This window comes from Pseudochaenichthys georgianus, chromosome 4 (genome assembly GCF_902827115.2).
Source record: "Pseudochaenichthys georgianus chromosome 4, fPseGeo1.2, whole genome shotgun sequence".
Classification (NCBI taxonomy): Eukaryota; Metazoa; Chordata; class Actinopteri; order Perciformes; family Channichthyidae; genus Pseudochaenichthys; species Pseudochaenichthys georgianus.
In genome coordinates this window covers 45,043,242-45,064,659 of record NC_047506.1, presented here as the reverse complement: position 1 = coordinate 45,064,659, position 21,418 = coordinate 45,043,242, and the positions used below count along the sequence as shown (strand labels likewise).

General features: G+C 42.0%; 2 protein-coding genes across 4 annotated transcripts in view; both read left to right on the top strand.

Annotated features, from left to right (window-relative positions):
- The window catches only part of LOC117445635 (small glutamine-rich tetratricopeptide repeat-containing protein alpha-like), a 41,220-nt gene extending 30,604 nt beyond the window's left edge, over window positions 1-10,616 (top strand). The window contains exon 12 of the mRNA XM_034081403.1: window positions 10,150-10,616. The gene's annotated coding sequence lies outside the window, so the exon portion shown is untranslated. The remainder of the gene's footprint in view (window positions 1-10,149) is intronic.
- Window positions 10,617-15,829: 5,213 nt separating this feature from the next.
- LOC117445619 (zinc transporter ZIP3-like) lies at window positions 15,830-21,418 on the top strand. Of its 3 annotated transcripts, none has more exons than XM_034081387.2 (3): window positions 15,830-16,130; window positions 16,752-17,006; window positions 18,181-21,418. In XM_034081387.2, exons 2-3 carry the CDS (start codon window positions 16,803-16,805, stop codon window positions 18,928-18,930), a joined length of 954 nt encoding a protein of 317 aa, XP_033937278.1. In that variant the 5' UTR covers window positions 15,830-16,130; window positions 16,752-16,802; the 3' UTR covers window positions 18,931-21,418. The 3 variants fall into 3 exon arrangements, with proteins under 3 accessions (XP_033937278.1, XP_033937277.1, XP_033937276.1); XM_034081386.2 differs by having other exon boundaries at window positions 15,830-16,138; XM_034081385.2 differs by having other exon boundaries at window positions 15,830-16,138; window positions 16,749-17,006.

The following is a 21,418-nucleotide window of genomic DNA, read 5'->3' as shown; positions in this document are numbered from 1 at the left end:
GGAAGTTACATGAATGTATTACCTAACTAGGAAATGGGACAAAAAGTTTAGAAAATCTGCAAAAACATTATGCAAAGTAGACGGATACATGTAGTGCTGTATCAACAATGTTTGACTGCTAGATGGTGTTGAGTACTAAGAATCATATTTAATTCTTAATTAAAGTATTTGATTAAATGTATGATACAAAGTTCAGGGAATAGCCAAAGTATCATGAATGATGAAGCTTCATAAATTGAAGCAAAACCAGATAATCAACCTTGAAGAGAAAGGCAGCTAATCTTTAAAGTATTGTCTCTTTAAAGTGATTAGATATTCTCTAAAAATCCCCCTATTTATTCCGTTATCTTGCGTCAATGGACCGGTGCTGATATGATCTTACTATCAGTATATGTTTAAAAGAAGTTGATTTTCACAATGTAAAAAGTCCCATAAATAATTATTGAACACGTCACAATTCTTCTCAGTAAATATATCTCTGAAGGTGCCAGATGTCGGTAACAACCCATGCACTTCACACGCAAATAGTTTAAACCATGGATGACCATAAATTAAGTTATGTGTAATAAAATGGAATGACACAGATATAAAGTATTGAACACATGAAGAAAGGGAGGTTCAAGAAGGCATGGAAAGCCAAGACACCTGCTGAAATATATCAGTAATCAGAAAGCAATCCTGTCCCTTGGTAATACAAATGAATATCAGCTGGTTCAGTCCCAACTGATGGCCTACAAAAAGAAGTCTCATTACCAAGGAGTCACACAAGAAACCTCTCATGGTGGGGAAAAGCAAAGAGTGCTCTCAAGACCTTCGCAACCTTATAGTTGCAAAACACACTGATGGCATTGGTTACAGAAGGATTGCTGAACTTCTGAATGTTCCTGAGAGCATTGTTGGGGCCATAATCCGGAAGTGGAAAGAACATAATTTCACCATAAACCATCCACGACCAGGTGCTCCTCGCAAGATCTCTGACAGAGGAGTGAAAATAATGATCAGAAGAGATGTCCAAGAGCCAAGGGTCTTCAGAGAGACCTGGAGTTAGCAGGTACAATTGTTTCAAAGAAAACAATAAGTAATGCACTCACCACCATGGCCTGTATGCACACTCACCACGCAAGACTCCATCACTGAAGAGAAAGCATGTTGAAGCTCGTTTGAGGTTTGCTGCACAACATTTTGACGAGCCAGTGAAATACTGGGAGAATATAATTGTGGAGGAAATTCCACTTTAAAAACAGAAACAACCTGGTTGGCAAGAAATGAACAAATAATAGAAGTTTAAAGCAAAGTTGTGTTATTTAATAAAAGTCAAAAAGAATTTAAAGGAATGGTATGCTCATGAAACTCATTTTTAAATAATTATCATCCGATAAAACAGACCAGTCTCTGCCAGTCTTTTTTTTTTTTTTTTTAATCCGATGACATTATCAGTGATTTTAAACTGATTATATACCGAAATAACATCAACACTGTGGGCGCCGCCATTTTACGGACGTGACGTAAACCATGCGTTTGGTTTTCGAAGACACGTTGATCTCCATGTTATTTACTGTAGTTTCTCTCTTGAAATATGCCTCACTGTATCGCCAAATGTTGCCACAATTCTGATAGGAACAATCCACGGAATGCTCGGTTCCATCTGTTGCCAAAAGGTAAGCGTAAGAAGTACATTCGGAGGCAGTGGCTAGCGAAATGTGGCCGGCCCGAACCGAGAGATTTACAGGCTCATGTATGCAGCGAACATTTCAAATTTCCGGACGACTACTCTGAGACTATGATAAAACATAACATGGGATTTATGGAACAACCATTACTTAATGGAGATGCAGTACCATCGGTCTTTCTGGTGTCATCACCGACCAGGACACCAGTTCGGCCAGTTGAGAAATCGCCCTCTGCAAGTGTGAAGCGACGGAGGAGCAGAAGTAGTGCTCGGAGTAAGAATAATGTATGTTATAGCGCATTTCCATTGCAGCGGCTAGCCCCGTTTTAACGTCCTTTAGCGTCCAGGCCAGGACAGTTTTTGGTGGCCTTTCCATATAGCGTAGTACCGGCTAGTGTGTATTTTCCCCCAGTTTTTTCCGGCCCCATAAAATCGTGATTCTATGGCCAGGGACAACGAAGCTGAGTATGCTAAACTAGAGAGGGAATCGCTAGCAAGGGTGGTACTACATGCATACATATAGTATCTTATATCATCTTCCTATTATACACACATGTATTTCCAAACATCTGGACTACCTATGTTGCAAATGTATTATCTTTTCAATTTACACACGGCATCTATTGCACGTCTGTCCGTCCTGGGAGAGGGATCCCTCCTCTGCTGCTCTCCCTGAGGTTTCTCCCATGTTCCCTTTAAACTGGGTTTTCTTCGGAGGTTTTTCCTTGTACGATGTGAGGGTCTAAGGACAGAGGGTGTCGTATTGTCATACTGATATGTATGGCTGAATTCCCCCATCCAATCTCTTCACATTGGTCAAAACTTCTTCCTCTGCTGACGAGTCCGAACTCAAATACTCCGCCATGTTTCCGTGTGTTGACAAAGTGAACGCATGGATGACGTCACGACCATCACGTGACTACTGAAAATGGCAAAAATGGCGGCGGCCAGACGGAATATAAAGGTTTTGATAAAAAAGAGCTATAAAATCATTATTTACCGGGGAATATCGCTGATTTCTTCAGGGTATGGTTTAAACATAATGTTTCACTAAATACTGAAGTTTTGATTAATTATCTAATGAGTGGACCATTCCTTTAACAGAGTTAATCTATTTCAGCTGAAAGGACAGATTCTTGCACCAAGAAGTTAGTATAAGATCTGACCACATTCAAAGAAAATACAAATACTTTATACACCACAGAAGGAGGGAAAGGGAAGGTCTTCAGTAAGCACATTTTCATTACAAGTGTTGACCAGACAGTTGAAACTTCCATACATGTTAATTACAAACCAATGGTTGTAGAGACAGACTTTGGTTAGTTCTAAGGAAGATGAAATTAGAGGCTAGATGTGAATTCAATCCGTGGGAAATAAACAGATAATTAAGTTACAGTAATACTTATGATTAAATTAGACTTAATGATCAATTGCTACAACAATATTCTGGTCAGATGAGTCAAAAATTGAACTCACACCATATTTTCGAGGTCAAATGGCACTGCACATCACCCCAGAATCACCATGCCAACGGTGGGCTTTGGCGGTGGGAACATCATGGTGGGGCGCTGTTTTTCAGCATACAGCATTGGAAAACTTCATATCATTGAAAGACTGATGAATGGAAAAATGTACCAAGAGATTCTTGATAAAAATCCGCTGCCATCTACAAGGATGATAATAATTAATAATAATTAATTGGATTTGTATAGCGCTTTTCCTAATACGAAAAGACGCTTTACATAAATCATACCAGAAACAGTACAAAGAAAACAAATAACATTAACAGTAGTCCTAATGAAAGTGCAAGTAAAGTTGGGGGGGGGGGGGGGTTTTGATCTGAGTTTGAAAGCTGAAAATAAAAGTGAAAGTGACTTTTGAGATTCAAGAGTGTTGGCCTTTCGGATGTGACTGGGAAGGGAGTTCCAGAGGGAGGGGGGTGCTGCAACAAAGGCCCTGTCACCACAGGTCCAGAGGGGGGGGGGGGGGGCAGTGAAGGCCCTGTCCCCCCCAAGTCAAGAGCTTTGTCCTGATTGGCTGTAGTAGGTTAGCATCAGCCAACCTGAGGTGACGGGTAGGGGTGTGTAGTTGGATGAGGTCACTGAGGTAGGGGGGGCAAGGTTGTTTATGGTTTTGTAGGTGAGAAGTACTATTTTGAAGTCAATCCGGTGTTTGATGGGGAGCCAGTGGAGGATAGGGGTGATGTGGTCGGAGCGCCGGGTGGAGGGGAGCATACGGGCAGCGGAGTCTTGGACATATTGCAGTTTATTGAGGATGTATGCAGGTGAACCATAGAGGATGCTGTTGCATTAATCCAGTCGGGATGTAATGAAGGCATGGATCAGAGTGAGAAATTAGTCACATTTAGTGGCGGTGAAGAAGTTGGAGATTGTGTCCATAGGTTTGAGGAGTTTGCTTATGGTTGAAAAAAGTGTCTTAGGGTTGTTGCTGCCAGATTGAATGACGGAGGAGTAGTGGGAGGAGCATGCGCTGTTGGGGGCGTCTTTATACTATTGTTGGTGTAGTTTGTAGACATCTTTCTGTATCGTAAGACCGGTTCTATTTGCAATTATTTCGAGCTGGCGGCCTTTAGATTTGAGGCGTCGGAGATGATCAGTGTACCAGGGGGAGGAGTGAGTGAAAGCGACAGATTTGGTTTTTATTGGTGTGAGTTGATAGACAGGAGGAGAGAGCATTGTTGTAGGTGTTGACCAGGTCAGCAGGTGAAGCGTAGTGGGGGAGGGTGGAGTCAGGGGTGGAGTCAGCTAATAGGGAGGAGAGGGAAGAGGGGTATATGGATTTGAGATTCCGGAAAGTTATGGTGCGCTTCTGCTTGATGAGGGAGGTGAAGATGTCCATGGTAATTGCCAGATGGTCGGAGATTGAGAGGTCAGAGGTTCAGTGTGTGACCTGTTTATGGGTGGGAAAGTCTACATGCTGTGTGGTGTTGAAATAGTTGAGGATGTTCTGTAGTGGCTTCGGAGTCAGGTGAGTCAACCTGAATATTGAAATCACCCAGAAGCAGAACATACGGAGATATGGAGCACAGTTGTGTTAGTAATTCAGACAGGTCAAAGGAGAAAGCAGGGTTGGTTTGGGGGAGGGTGGCGTAAATAACTGCAGTAACCAGGGGTTTTGGACCGTTTAACCTGTTAAGCCCGGCAGGCTTTTTTTTCACGAAATTGTGTCTCAGGGCTTCTTAACATTTAACAACCTATTAATGTGTCATACCCACTTAACGGGAAGAAACTCAGCTAACTGACGATATGAACCATTTTTAGCTAAACGAAACATCAATGTGTAATGTGTAGATGGATTTCGGAACTTCCCTCTCGATTCTATTGGCTCTAACGGTTCAAAAGAGGTGTCAATCATCAAAATCGACCGAGAGGGGCCAGAGATATGACAAATACATCCAAATGACCCCAAAAGTGTTTTGTTTTTTTAGCTAAACCACTCATGTAAAAAAGATGCACTTGTTTTGCATCAATCTTGATACAGGGTACTTATTATATGTTATAGTTTGGATTCCTAAAGCTTTTAGTCTACTATCTTTTATTATTTTTCACTATAAGTAATGTTTTTCTTTTGGACAGACACTATAATTTACATTCTTTTACTATGTTCAATCTGAATTTACTTTAAAATAAAAATAAATCTATATTGATTCTGACACTTCTACATCCAACTCACAGGTTTATCATTGCTTTGAGAAAAAAGATTATGAATTTACCCCTTTTTAGAAGTGAAGATGTAGTCATTTGTTCTGGGAATGTCATTTTCGAGCCTGAGACCAGAAAAACAGGCTCAGGGCTTAACCGGTTAAAAGCAATGTGTTCAAGTGAGGAGGGAGCCGGTATGGATATTGCAATTCCACCACCGCGGCCATGGTTGCGTGGTTTTTCTATGTATTTGTATCCGGGGGGAGTAGTCTGGTTGAGGGAGAAGTATTCCTGTGATTTTTGCCAAGTTTCAGTGATGCAGAGAAAGTTCTGATTATTGTCAGTAATTAATTCATTGAGAATGAGAACCTTGCTATTCAGAGACCGGCTGTCTGAGTTTGAAATGTTGTTGGGTTTGAACAGGCTGGGGTGCTTTGGGAAGGGGGCGTAGGCAGGCAGAGTGCACATGTTGGTTGTTGTGATGATGACATGGTGGCGGGGGTGTGTCAGTGCGCGCAGCAGACCAGAGTGATGGGATGGAATGACCGGACCGGGAGTAGTACAATTTCGTCTGGAGATTTTGTGGATGTATTTTGGTCGTTGTAGCAGTCCTTGAATTCTGATGGTGAGTGGAAAACTGTTAGCTGGAGTAGTTGTGCAAGGGCGTATGTCCGTGTAATGCCAAACGGGGAGGATGCGAGACGTGTGTGACGTCATGTCTTGTCACCTGACTTGAATTTTGAATTGAGCCATCCCTTATAGATGCTATCTCTTTACGTATTAGTGATGGGAATTCATTTGGCTCGGCTCACTAAGAAGAGCCGGCTCCTAAACGGCTCCTCATTTTACCACAGTTTACCACGGAGCCTCAGTTTCGCCGCTGCGAGGCTCCGGCGCTCGCAGTTCACGCGCGTGCGCCGACTAGCTCGTCGGCAGTACACTTTCCGTCACAGGAACACGCTTTGCTGGCAGCGAAAATAATCGCCCCTCCAACAGAGGGATGTCCTTGTCCTTTTTCCTTTTCGCCATTTCAAGCGATTAAAACTCTCGATCTTCTCTAATTATTTATTTTTTTGGACGCCCTTGGCTGGAGTTCAGGGCGTTCCGAGCTGAATAAGGGCATCAAATGACGGCAAGACGCCCCCCTGGCGTGACAACAACTACTTGAACAATAACGATACAAATTAAACTAAAGTTACCGATGTTATCGTTCAGTTAACTGATGTTAAATGAAAAAAACAAAGCGGTTCAAATGCGAACTTAAAGCAGCACAAAAGTGGAGAAGCTGCGAACAAGCAACGCCAGCGTCCTCTCTCACCAATGGTCCTCCACTTGAAGATGACACAAGGGTGGACATTTCAGCAAGACGATGATCCAAAATACACAGCCAAGGAAATTCTCAATAGTGGTGCAGGGATGACGTATTTTTGTAGGCCGACCTGGAAGTAAGCTGTGCATGGGTTCTCTCGACAAAAAAGCATTGGGATTTCTCCATATGGTTTTGGAATATTGTAAAAATTAAGATCTGTGGAAAACGAACCCGTTTGATAAATACACGTTTTGTTCAGCCAGTACCTGCCTCCTGAAAACTGTTAAAACAAACGCTTCAACTTGTATTTATGGATTTATGATTAGAAAATTATAAAAGTAGGGTAGACATGTGGATATTATCCGGCTGAACAAAACGTGATCCGTCTCTTAAATGTGTGTCAACCACAGACCTTATTTCGAGATATTTTCCAAAATCCTATGGAGAAATTGCATTGGCTTTTGTCGAAGGTTTTAGGCACTCTATGCTACGTGGTGTGATGTCTGGTTTTGCTTCCCATGTCGCGAGTGCTGATCGCTCTGTGATGATACTTATATTTCTGTAATCTGTGGAATCTCAGTTTCTAATTAATATCTTGTTTGTGCAGATTTGATAAGTAATAAGGGTACTTTACCTTTTCTGTGCTAATTGCGTTTTTTCGCTCGGGGCTAATTCAGAGCCTTTGTTATTACCCTTTTGTTTCGCTTAGCTAAACATGGTTAATATTGTCTGAAAGCTGAGTTTATTCCCGTTAAGTGATTATGACACATTCATAGTTTATTAAATGTTAAGAAGCCCTCAGACGCTGTTTCTTGCAAGATGTTGCGTTTTGCCCCCACCCGCGGGGCCTTGGGGTTTAACTGGTTTTAAGATCGATATTTAAAAATAAAGATTCAAAATTGTACAAGTTGAAGCGTCTATTTTAAGACTTTGCAAGAGCGCAGGTACTTGCTTTCAAGCAGAACAGGGGCAAACAAACTTAGCGGGAGTGTTTAAGTATTCGGTGTAATGACGTACAACGTCCTCGACAACTTCTGTAGTCCTCCTCAACAACTTTTTGTGTGTTTTTGAGACACGTAAACAGTTCAAAAATCACACTGCTGATGTATTTAATGTCGTAGAACAGCGGTTTTCAAAATGTGAGGCGCGCCTCCCCTGGGGGGCGCCAGAGAGCTTCAGGGGAGGCGCAGCGTGAGAAAAAAATAACGAGAAACAGTGAAATCTAGCTAGTGAACTTGCGATGGGCAACATGGATCAATTTTTTGTGAAGTTACCTACAGTGAAAGAGGAGACAGCGTCTGGCAGAAAATGTCAGCTTTGTTTTGAAATAAAAGTTGTGGCTCATCGGACATTAGAGAAAATCCCTAATGTCCGAGTGCAAGTGAACAAGTGAACAAGACGCGAGCCGCCTACCCTCCCCCGGCCCTGGCGCGAGCGAGGAAATGTGATTGGCGGCGATTTCATTTGAACGGGACGGCACATTCAGACCCAAGTACACGGAAGGAATGAAGTATTTGCGGTTTACAATGACAAAGAAGAGACTGTCAAGTTTGGCTGTTCTCAGCATTGAATCAAAATGCACTAAAGCTTTAGATCTAACGGAGCGTCCACACTACAGCTTCAAAAAAAGCTTGGAGCTGGGCGTGTCTGTAGCTTGGGGATTTTATTCAAGCAACACGAGCCACAACCAATCACATGAATCTCCCGCCCCCGACATACAAAGCAAAAAACGCCGGGGATTTTATGGGAGCAATATATATATATATAAACTCCCCAAACAGGCGAAGACCTACCAGTTTCACCCACTGTCTCTGCCACCTCCCTCCATGCCTGGTTCTTCCGGTTTGTATCCCGGTAGGTGAAGAGGGTCTGGTCATACAAAACCGGGTGATTTGCTACAGCGATAATTAGTTTCTCCTCCAACTTTTTTTGAAATGTAGAAATGAACGGCGGGATATCTCTCCCAGCTTAGACGCGGTTTGATTGGCTACGGCTTGAGCTGTCAGATTTTCCGAAACGGGATTTGATTGGCTGGCGCTGGCTACTCCGGCGTCTCCGGCCAGAGACGGCGGAGACGGACCGCTCTGCTACCCACAATTCAGTTCGGCGAAAAAGCGAGGCAACGTGACATCACCCCATTCAAAGTGAATGGGCAGATTGGAGTTGTCGACGCTGTAGTGTGGACGGGCCGTTAATAAGTTTGAGGCGTTTTGCTGAACAAGATGGTAATCGCCGCATGCAGCTGTTATAGGCATGCCAACTTGATGCTCTGCTCACGGATGACTCAATGAGCATAACAAACTGTTAAGATGATGACCTTACGTGTGTAAATATATTTTTTTCTTTGTGGGGGTCTGCCCCCAAAAAACAGTTTTAAGTCCTGAGAAAGTCAAATAAGACGGTGTGTAAAACTACACTGCCCAGCCAAAAAAAAGTAACCACTTTGATTTAACTAGGCCAGTAGGTAAGGGATTTCCACTGGATAATAATTCCCTTGCATTATAGCAACAACAACAATAATAATAGCAATAATAATTGGGAGGGGGGGCGCGGCTGTTCTTATGTTCTCTGAGGGGAGGCTCACCTTCCCACACTTTGAAAACCCCTGTCGTAGAACAAAACGTGATCTGTCACTTAAATTTGTGTCAACCACAGACCTTATCTCCAGCTATTTTCCAAAATCCTATGTAGAAATCCCATTGACTGAGACGAGGGAACCGTAAGTGCTAAAAATGCTAACTCACTTCCGGGTTTTAGGACTCGTTCCAGCACGGCTTTATTGGTTTCAGAGAAAGAAAATAAAGCTTCTAGAATGGGCCAGCCAATCACCTGACTTGAATCCAATAGAAACTCTATGGAAATAACAAAAGATCAGAGGTCATAGAAGAGGCCAACGGAACCTTCATTTGAAGACTGTTTGTGTCAGAATGGGCCAAAATCCCACCTGAATAAATGCACGAGACGAATTTCTCCATACAGGAGGCGTCTTGAAGCTGCCATTACCAACAAAGGCTTTTGTACGAAGTATTTAATACATTTCAGTAAGTGTGTTTAATACTTTTTTCCTGTGTCATTCCATTTTATAACTCATGTCATTAGCCCCTTAAGAAATATATTTACTGAGAAAAATGGTGATTTAGATTCTATTCTTATTTGACCCACTGTATGTGATGTGTTTTACATTGTTTGAAACATTTAAGTAATGTTTGTGTTGTGTTCTTTCATTATCTGATTTAATAAAAACATCCTACTGACCAGCTTCGGACAATGTTGTTTTTGTTTCCAATCTAATGTTTTTCACTGCATATATTTGAACTTTTACATTTTATGATGCTCTGCTCAAGCTTTTCCCCCAGTGGGATCTGATTTAGTATCAACACCACTCGAAGTGTGATAATAAAGCAATACATCTTGATTAAAAGACCACATTTCTGTATCAAAGTGGGCTCAGACCACCTCCTGTTTGACTCTTTTGGCAGTTAACATTTCACTTCCTGTCTCTGTTTCAGGTGGGCCAGGTTTGTGTGTGTGGAGAAGGAGAAGAGCTCATTTGGATCATTTATAACTCGAAGGACTAAAAGGAAGTCCCCCCCCTCCCCCCATCACTGCACGAGAGGAGGAGGAGGAGCTCCCGCTTTATTTAGGAGCCGTCAACCCCCACTTCCTGCGGCTCTGTTGTGTTTAGGAAGAACATTTTGACCATATTTTGTCATGAAATACTGAAAAATAATGATCTAATAAGGAAAAGGATGTTAAACAGCAGAGTTTGAACTGAAGCTTAAAATGTCTTCTTAAACTACAGTGTAACTTTCAATGTTTCTGTCCAGTACTTTGTTTATCGATAGATCTGAATGTGTGTGTGAGTGAGTGAGAGAGAAATGAGGGTTAATTTAGTGTGTGTGGCAGGTTGAGTTGTGAAGAGGCATAGAGCTGTTCAAACAACAATAAAAAAAAAAAAGAACATCTCAACATTTTACACCCTCCTCCCGTCTGACGTCTGTTTTCCTCAGCACTAGCTTTACCGAGATAGTGAATACTGCTTCACTATCTCGTGGAATGCACACTAAATTGTTTTGGCAAAAAGTAAATGCAGTAATTTGGTTAAAGATCCCAACAGTGTCTGTAGCTCCATGGCAGCTGGTCTAATACAGCTTCTCTTGCTCTCGGCATCTGTATTGAAAAGGGATTCCTCCTATCAGATTGTTAGATTTGATTCATTTTAGTGGCGTTAAAAAGTTTAGTACAAAACAATAAATGTATATACTTATGTTGTTTTTAATAAACCTTAATATACACAAATTAGACGAGAGAAACCATTTTTTGTATATCCGATTTCATTTATTTTGTACTTTCTTTCGATCAAAGCAAAGGAGGAAGGAGGATGTTTAACAACTCTTGAATTAATTTACAGAACAAAAAATAGAATTTCAGCAGCACAAATTATCTTTTTTTAGGACTATGCTTTTTTTATTCCTTAAGAAAATCCACATTCCCAACCTGTTTTATATGTGACCTTTAATGTAAGGCAGCATCTTTGTTTTCCTGTCATTACGGATCATGCGTAATCGTTAGACATGAAACTTGAGAAACCAAGACTTAAATCGTGAAAAGTAACACTATCTGATAAATTCAAGAGGTCACAGTAACCAAATTATGAGAGGCTTCACAGCAAGACAGTCTTCTCCCCAGAAACGTACATATCCTCATCAGAGATACCGGTTTCATATTTAGTAATACAATCGTATACATTGTCGATAAGATTTGCCTGTTGGTTGGACAAAACGGACAGTGTGAAGGTTTCACTTTTGCCTCCGGTTAATTGTGATGGTCGCACTATTTTCACAAACCAAACTATTAATTGATGGATATTGATAATACATTACATTTTCCTGAATAGGCTACTTTTTCCTACGTAAAAAGATTAGTGTTTCTAATATTAAATTGTCAAGCGATAATAGTGCCCATCCTAAAGCCAGGGAAAGACCCTTCAGATCCATCTAGCACAGGCCTGTTGCCCTGACATCTCATTTATGCAAAATCATGGAAAGAATGGTTACAGAAAGGTTAACATATATCTTAGAAAGTAAAGCTCTGTTGTCCCCATATCAAAGTGGGTTCCAGAGGGGTCGGAACACAATGTATTCTATATTGTGCTGAGAATCAGACCTCAGGAAAGCACAGACCAACAAGGAAGTAGTGATTGCAGTCTTCTTTGATATTGAAAAGGCTTATGACATGCTCTGGAAGGAAGGACTACTAATCGAGTTCAAATCATTGGGAATCGGTGGTAAAGCATATAATTGGGTTATAAATGTTTTACTGGAAAGGAAAATACAAGTAAGAGTACAGAATACTCAAGGGTTTATGCTGTGGAAAATGGTACTCCGCAAGGCAGTGTGTGTAGTCCGTTGCTGTTCAATATAATGATACATGCCATTTTTAGTCAAGTTCATCCAAGTGTGGGAACATCTTTGTACTGTATGCAGATGATGGGGCTTTTTGGGCAAAAGGCCGCAGTGTAGCACATGTTGGAAAGACAATACAAGCTGCAATAGTTGAAGTGGAGAAATGGACAAATAAACGGGGATTCAAACTGTCAGTAGCTAAGACGCAGGTCATTTGTTTTACAAAACGGCATAACATTGCTCCTATATCGTTAAAATGGTATGAGCAGCCTCTTGAACAGGTTAATACAATAAGACTTCTTGGTGTTTGTTTGACGGAAAGCTAACATGGAGCAGTCATATAAGAAAGGTTCAACATAAATGTAAAAAGGTCAACAATGTACTTCGGTGTTTGGCGGGGCAGGAGTGGGGAGCGAGTAGGTCATCACTTCTGAATATATATTGGGCACTCGTGAGACCTGTATTCGATGATGGGTGTGTAGCGTTCATGGCAGCAGCAGAATCTAACCTTAAAAAGCTGGATGTCCCACAAGCTCAGGCCCTGAGGATATGCAGTGGCTTTTAAAACATCTCCAGTGTCAGCAATGCAGGTGGAAATGGGAGACATGCCTTTAAGGATAAGAAGAGTGAAGTTAATGTTGCATTCTGGGTAAACCTTCAGGGGCACAGTGATGGTCATCCTGCGGAAAGTATCTTGAAAGACTGCTGGGAGCACAATGAGTCACATTTAACAAGTGTTGGATGGATTGGCGATGTTAAAGCAGCAAGTATAGCTTTGAATCAAATGCAGTATTGCCCCACAGCTCCAATATCGTCCATTCCACCCTGGTTGTTCCCATTGCCAAGTGCAGACCTCAATATACGAGAGGAGTTAAAGGAAAATAAAGAACTACCAGTATGGCGCATAGTCCAGAATCATTTTGCAAGACATCACTCAGACTCAACAATCATATTTACAGATGGCTCCAAAGATCCGGAGGCAGGGCGTGCAGGGGCAGCAGGGTATATCCCAGTGAGTAATACACATAGAGAGAAAAGGGTAACAGACCATGTGTCAGTGTACACCACAGAGTTGTTGGCATTGAAATGGATAGAGGAGAAAGAAAAACATAACAGTGGAATTGCATCTGACAGCTTTTCAGCATCATCAAGTATACGATCAGGCAGATCTTCATCTAGAACGGACATAATAAATGAAATATTTCTAATTGTATATAAAAATGCAAAACAAAGGCAGAGCAACTCGTTTCATCTGGTTCCTGCTCATGTTGGTGTGGAGGCTGAACAGGTGGATATTCTGGCCAAACAAACACTCAGAAGTATGAACATAGACAGAGAAGTTCCACTCGGCAAAGCGGAGGTTCAAACATTCATACAGAAATATGCACAAACAACATGGCACGAACATTGGGACCTTAGTGATACAGGAAGACATCTTTATAAACTTCAAAGGTATGTGGGGGATGGAAGGAAGGTGGGGTTTAAAAGAAGGGAGGAAAATGTCATTTCTCGGATGACAATAGGTCATACAGGTCTCAATCATACATTAAGTATAACAGGAAAGCATCCAACCGGAAAGTGTATACCCTGCAGCCAGCACGAAACTGTTGAGCATGTTTTACTGCTTTGCAGGAAATATAGTACTCAGAGAAATGTGCTTTTCCACACACTGAAGAAAGCAAAATGCCATGACTTGTCGCTATCAGGGCTGTTAGGGGAAACATCAGGCAATATGTACGGTGAGATTATTACGTTTCTAAGAGAAATTGATACATTTTAAATAATCTAGAGTTTTGGTTATTTATTTATTTATTTAGTTTATTGTTTTCTGCATAGTCTGTTGTCCACACTCCAGTCCAGTTGGTGGCGGTAATGCACCTACAAGTTGGTTTGCCAACCGCCAATTAACACTAAAGAAGAAGAAGAATTTCCTCCCCTACGTCATTAACATTTCCACAACTCGAACTCAACACCCGGGCCCTTTCTCATTTCTCTAACTCCCCTCCTCAACTCCTATCCTCGAGACTTAGTCCTGCCCACAGGAGATGCGAGCCAAGGAGAGAGGAGGGGAAGCAGCAGGCTGTTAGAGAAATGAGAACTCCTCTCCTCTGAGCGGTCATCTTAAAGAGACGTCCATTAATGATGACAGGAGGCACAGCAGCCTCTGTCTGACGGACAGATGTGTTCATGATGACTTCTATATTTACTTTGATTCATTCACAGTGCGGTGTCATGAGACAATAACAGGCTACAGATGCGGACACACACACACATACATTTATATATGTATATATTTATATATAAATATATACAATTTCAGAATCAAACGGAGCACTCTCATAATAACGTAACACTATCAGAGACTGGGGTTGTGTTCCGATAATCCAAAAATCAGCTCCTAAATTCTAACCCTATCTCCTATTCCTTGACCTCTGAGTGAAAGGTCACGGGGTTAAGGGATAGTGGATAGGAGAATTCAAAAGGATTTAGCAGAAGAGACTGCGGTACTTTAGAGAATCCGAATACACTTTCACTATCCGACGTGTTTATGATCTGCCAGCGGACGTCATTGTGTGCGTCTGCTGCTGTGGGGAAACCATGGAAACCACAGTTTTCTATACAGCGGACTACAACATGGATGTTCAATAAGAACGAGGGACTACAGTGAACTCATCCAGAGACTCTGCACCGTGCTCTGATGCTGCTGCTTTGCTTTATGAACGTGGACAACAGAGAAACATATTCTTCAGGACCAAAGTTGGAATTGAAATAAAAAAGGAAAGTGAAACTTATGCTCGTCTCAATACGTATGATTGATGAAAATATCTTAAAATCAATACAGATGTATTTTATTAACGTTAGTCCTTAACACCTATCACTGTGTATATCACCATTCAAACATCTTTTAAAAGTTGAACAACCCCCACACAGCTCAGTAAAGACTGTGAAATGTCATTTCAGTGAAAACCAACGTTCATATTTCTCTTTTTGATTATAATACTGATGAACGTTCAGAACAAAGGACTTTGGCAACTTACCAACTATGTTTTAAAATGCTTAATAAGCACCGTAACTTTCATGATATCATTTCTCGGTCATAATCGGTTGTTTCCGTGAACGGCCGACTGTTGAGTGACGGCAAATGCTGCGGCTGCAATGCATTGTGGGGCAGCATTTTCTCCTCTCCTTTCGTCAAGGGAGGTCCAGTGGTTCCTAAGCTGACCTAGCTCCTCAGTTTATACCGTGTTTTGTTTCAATTAATGTATAATTTAGTTACAAATATGTGATATATCTGAACAACAAAATGGTCAAAAATCATTTTATTCATTTTTTGGAAACATTTTCATGATCGCTTTTTTCGTTTTACATTTTCATTTATTGTCATTTCCATTCAGTCAGTCATTAAGTGCTATTCAAATGTTAATTTGCTACATATCCAAACAAACAAACAAAGTGTGCAATCCAAAGAATGTTAATCTAACTGGGTTTTGATAGATAACATATCTCTTTTTCTTCTCTCAATTATTTTATTTATATTGTGCACTCTAATCAATATTAATCCAACTAATGTTCGTTTATACATTTTAAGAATGAATGGCGTTTATCTTTTTTGAGAATTAGTTCTTATTTATTTTTATTTATTTGGGTCTACAACAGATGATACACATGTTTGTGTCAGTAAATGTGTACTAACAGAGGCGGGGGTGTGTGTGGAAATAACGGGGACAGAGCTGCTGTCAGACGATCAGCTGTGCAGCGTCATCACAAACGGACGTCGCTTCACGTGACGCTCCGGAGGAAAGGACGTCGCATTGTTCTTAAAACTCATTTCCCTGCTTCTCGTGGTTTCCTTGCGTCTCTCCTTGTGTCTCTCCATGCTTCCCTGGTGGGAGGGACTAGTCACAGGGAAACGACGCAAGTGAGGGACGCAAGGAATCAATTTAACCGAAGTGAGAAGGAGTCGAGGAGGGGGATTTGATGAAATGAGAAAGGGCCCCGGAGGCCGCGTGACGTCAATGAGGAAGTGTTTTCATGCACCTGCTGCTGCTGGAGAGGAACATGGATGTATGGAGAGAAAACGGAGGGTACACTGGTAAACACATGACGCTGACTAATGTTTTGCGGGTTTAAAATGTTTATGTTTAGTCGAGGACGCAGTTTCGATTCCAAAACACAGATGAGCACCACCGCTTTCATTTATAACTTTGGATTTCAGGTGTTAGTTAGCAAATGTAGCTGCCGGTGGGCTAATGACAGCTAGCTAATGTGAGGAACTCCGTCAAGCAAGCTGCTCTTAACAAGAACAAGAGCGGAAGTGCTCAATGCGGTCCTCGGTGTTAACGAGGACCGCATTGACTAGCTTACTGAAGAAACGTAAAAATACTGATGTTATACAAAGAAGGATTACTTAAAGATACATATATTTGGGAGATGTATTCATAGACTTGTTATTATTCGCGGTTATGTTTTATTTTGAAGTTTCTCACAGGAAGTTGATGATATAACTTGATGTCATTTATCACTTGAAACGACGACATTGGTATAATAGTGCAAAACGGTGTAAACAGCCAAACAGACACCCGTGTGTGTTTCCTTTAAGTAGTTGATGGTTTCCATAATGTTTGTATTGCTGTAAGGACATCTTATCTTTAGAATCTGATGTAATCTAATGTCTCATACTCCCATGTCTCTGTGTGTCCCAGCAGCAGCAGCAGAGTGGAGGTGTGTGAGATGAGGCTGTGTGTTTGAGCTTCAGGATGGAGATCCTTGTGGCCAAGCTGCTCGGGCTGCTGGGATTGTTCGGCCTCATGCTGGCGGGTGTGCTGGTCCCAGTGCGCCTCCTGCAGGCGGACTCCGGGGCCCTGAGGTACAGGAGAGCGCTGTCTCTTTGCAACTCTTTCGGAGGGGGGGTGTTCCTGGCCACGTGCTTCAACGCTCTGCTGCCCGCCGTCAGAGAGAAGGTAGTAACACACATACTGGGTGTTTCTCAATGTCGAGGAAGGCTCCTCCAGAGCCACTATTTCAAGGATGCTACGTCATCGAGTCCCGCAGAGGAACTGTTCCAATGTCCAGGATCCTTGGAATTCTTGAATCCTTCGTTGCAGTCTTAAAATCCCCACAATGCTTTGCGCACGGACCAATTTCCAAAATCTTTGGCGGTAAATTTAAGGCGGGGCCTCTCATATGACGCACACTTGCTAGCCTTACCCATTCTTCGTTCTCCGAATGAAAGGAAGGATTCTTGCCTAGCCTCTGAAAGACCTGTTTCGGAGGGACATGTCCTACTAAGGAAGCGTCCTCGACATTGAGAAACACCCACTGCATACACTACAGTTTGTTTAGCAGTTGCGGTTCTAGACCAATTTTACTGGGGGGGGCACAATAAATGCAGGACGAAAAAGACAGACAGTATAAAGTAATTGCGAAAACAATGCAACACATATTTACTTCAGATACTTATAGTTACAGTTACAGTTGCTCTCGGCCCTTTTAGACCCGCTGGGGTTACATCTGAAAAACGAAAAAAATGCTATAAATTAAAAGGATTACAAAAATATTAAGCTTAAAGTCCACTTGTGACCATCGGGCGATGATATTATAAAGAAAAAAAGACTGCCACTCAATGATCAATTTGGTATTTTAATTAGGCTACTATTTATCCGGTAAACAAACAAAATTAATCTGCAAGCGTGGATTTATTTTTGTACATGACTGCCGTGCATCCTATACACTTTTTAAAGATGTTCAGCTGTGCACGCTGTTACATACGTATTTTATTTTTACTTTTGGCAGCCGCAAGGGTACTGCTTTCTTTAGCCTTAATTATGTGCTTCAAATCGGCTCATGATCACCGTCTGCTCCTCCGCCGTGAAATAACAGTTTCTCCATTATTCCGATTGGTCGATCGCTCCAAATACCACCCCTTTTATGTGAACGTGCACCTAACTAGAAAGGGTACGGCTGGCTTGAGTTAACGAGTTGATAACCCGCGTCGTAGGACCGCTTAGCGAGAGCGTGTTTGTTTTGGATTAGGTCAACCGGCTAACTCAAACATATCCAGGTTAGGTTGAACCGGCTTCGTCGTACAGGCCTCTGGTCTTTCTCCTTTTGATCTTAAGTGTGTGCTCTCCTCAGGTGGCCGACGTGTTCCAGCTGCTGAAGATCAGCAGCGACTATCCTCTGGCTGAGACGATGATGATGCTCGGCTTCTTCCTCACGGTGTTCGTGGAGCAATCTGTGCTCACCTTCAGGAAAGAGAAGCCTTCCTTCATCGATCTGGAGACCTTCAATGCCGTCGGGTCGGAGGCCGGCAGCGACTCGGAGTACGAGACGCCCTTCATCTCTTCTAACCTCGCCACGCTGGGGGGTGCGGGCAGTCACCGCTCCCACAGACACCAGCACGGACACCTCAGCCCAGCCGAGCTGGCGGGGGCGGGGCCTCTGCGGCTGGCCAGCCTGGTGCTGGCTCTGTCTGCTCACTCTGTATTCGAGGGCCTGGCGCTTGGCCTGCAGGACGATGGATCAAAGCTGGCCAGCCTCTTCCTGGGCGTGGCTGTGCACGAGACGCTGGCCACAGTGGCCCTCGGGGTGAGCGTGGCCAAGGCATCGCTTGGCATGAAGGACGCCGCTAAGCTGGGCATCACAGTCAGCCTTATGATCCCGCTGGGGATGTTGGTGGGGATGGGCATCGAGTCGACCCAGACGCTGGCGGGCAGCGTGGTGTCTGTGGTGCTACAGGGATTCGCCGCGGGCACCTTCCTGTTTGTCACCTTCTTTGAGATCCTCTCCCGAGAGCTGGAAGACAAACAGGACCGGCTGCTCAAAGTGCTTTTCCTCATCCTCGGCTACACCGTGCTCGCTGCACTGGTCTTCATCAAATGGTGACACACAGGAAGTGCTTTACTCCATAAAGGCAGCAAAGTCCAGCTGTGAGAGGCAAACAAATCAGCAGCAGCTGGACTAACCAACCAACTAACTAGCTCAACTAACTCTTTATTGTCTTCAGCTGTGTCTGTAGTGTTAACTGTTTAGTTAAGAGAACTATTATAGGTAGGGATGGGTACCGAGCCCCGGTATTAAAAGGGCCCCGGGGCTGAATTATTAAAGACCGTGGTACCGTTAAGCTCCGACGTTAGCGGTCTTTTTATCGGTACTGGAGACATGTAAAATATATGTATGTATATCTCATGTATTATTGCTACACAAACATTATATTGCAGTTTTAGTTTCGCCAACTCCGTTTCTAATACGCAAAAAGACTTAAAAATGCGTCTATGATTATTTTTTAGTATTTTCGATCTCTCTCCCCCGCCTGCTTGCGAGGGGGTGGGGCAGTTTACACACACGCTCTGTTAGATGCAGCAACACACACACGGAGGAGATGGCGGAGAGAACGCGCTCCGAGGTGGTTAAACTTTACCCGTCTCGATGCTCGTTACCAAAAGTGCAATAAGAGTTTAGCATGTGAGGGCGGTAACACGAGCTATTTGTCTAAACATTTAGCAAAAGTGCTCCACATCCAGACGGAGGAATGCACCGGGTTCCACTGTCTCTCTAGCAGCTCTGTAGCCCCGTCCAGAGGAACGTCTCCACGTCAGGTGTTCTGTGTGTTAGCAGCAACACAAGGGGTTAACTCAATGATACAAACATGGGCTAAAGATTAGAGTTATTTATTTTGTTAAAGTTTCAGCTATTCTGTTTACAGTTCTGTCATCAGATTATTTAATACGACTTGTTAAAACGTTGTTTCTTTTGATGTGAAATATTATGAATTTAAATTTAAATAAAAAGCAATGTTAGTTTTGTTAAAAAAAAAAAAATCTCCAAAAGAACCGATAAAAGTACCGTTAAAAGACCGGACCGATAAGCGGTATCGATAAAAGTAGTAGTACCGTTAAAACCTTAACGATAACCATCCCTAATTATAGGTAACTACTATATATCAAATAATATATTTTATATAAACAAGGAATGTATCTCCTTAAGGCTTTTCTGCACTTTTTTATTTCCTCAATACTTTTTTATCAGTTATCCCTCATGTTTCAATCCAAAGGTTCAGTGCAGGACGAAGGACTCAGACCCTTTACTTAGGCAGGGCACAACACTGACTTTTAAAAGTGGTTGCCAGGCTGGCAACCAGGCATCAGCTTTTGGTTGCCAAAACTGAAAATACGGTTTCCATTTTTAGTCACCTTATATTTTAAATAATTAAGATACTATACAGTTATACATCAACTTAATAATGAAAATGTGACACAAAAGAATGTTCAAATGCCTTAAAATAAGTAATTAACTAATTCAATTATTTGAAACTTAAGTGGAAGTAAACTTGTCCACCCTCAATTAAATACCAGTGGTGCAGCTGTTGTCATGTTCTTCACAGATCCCTCAAAAATGAATAGAGCAAGTCACTAGTTTCTTGGTCATCCGTTGTCTCCCTTTCAAGTTTGGGTTTTCCTGACCTTTGTGCTAACCCCCACCATAGATCCATTGGCCCTTCAGCATTGAAGTCTTGGATTGGCCAGACTAATACATTTCTAATGTTAAATAAATGAAAACCATTCACAGTTAAGAATTAGATATTAATTATTAATGCTGTAAATTACCTTTTAATATGTCTAACTATATTTAAAATGTGTTACCTTTTTATAGAAGTGATTATATTTGTATGCCAATATTTTCCTATGGTAAAGTTTCGTTCTGCACTTTTATTTTGGTAGTAATAAGATCGGGACTCTTATTTTGAAGGAACTTTTACCGGAAGTGAACAACGGAGCAGAATCATGAGCAGAATGTACATATATATTTCGCTTCCCAAGACTTTACACATTTCCTCTTTGCTTTTCGTTCGGGTTCATCTTGCGCTTTATCAGTTTAATCACTTTGAACATTCGTTTGAGATGTTGACGGGTGGGCCGAACTTTTTACCCCACAGTTAAACCTTAATTTGCTTCGCCGTTTTTTTAAAACAAACACAGCGCACCGCGCACGCGAGTAAACGTGCATCGCTTTCTGGCTCCGTAATCACACCACTGCACGTGGAACTTAAGTCTCAGGTTCCGACTGTGTGGTGGGTAATTTAACCACTGTGAAAGTCAAATAGAAAGAACTTTAATATATATTAATGCTTTTAGTCTGGTGTTAAATTGTGTTTCTGAATAAACCTGCTGTTTCTACATTAATCACACCGTGGCCTTTTCAAGGTACTCGACATATATATCTTAACATGTCCTCTTGTTTCTATACATTCTTATAGTTCTATGTGTTGATATTCTGATCTTGAACAGTTTTGTATTTATAATGTTTGTGCCATCTCATTGTTGTCTCATGTTCCTCTTGTGAATGTTTAAATTAAACTATTATACTTGCTAAA

Excerpts from the sequence above, each read along its gene's own strand:
- LOC117445619 (XM_034081387.2), top strand. The coding sequence starts at position 16,803 with ATGGAGATCCTTGTGGCCAAGCTGCTCGGGCTGCTGGGATTGTTCGGC. Across the intron at positions 17,007-18,180 it reads TGCCCGCCGTCAGAGAGAAG|GTGGCCGACGTGTTCCAGCT; the intron begins GTAGTAACACAC and ends TGCTCTCCTCAG.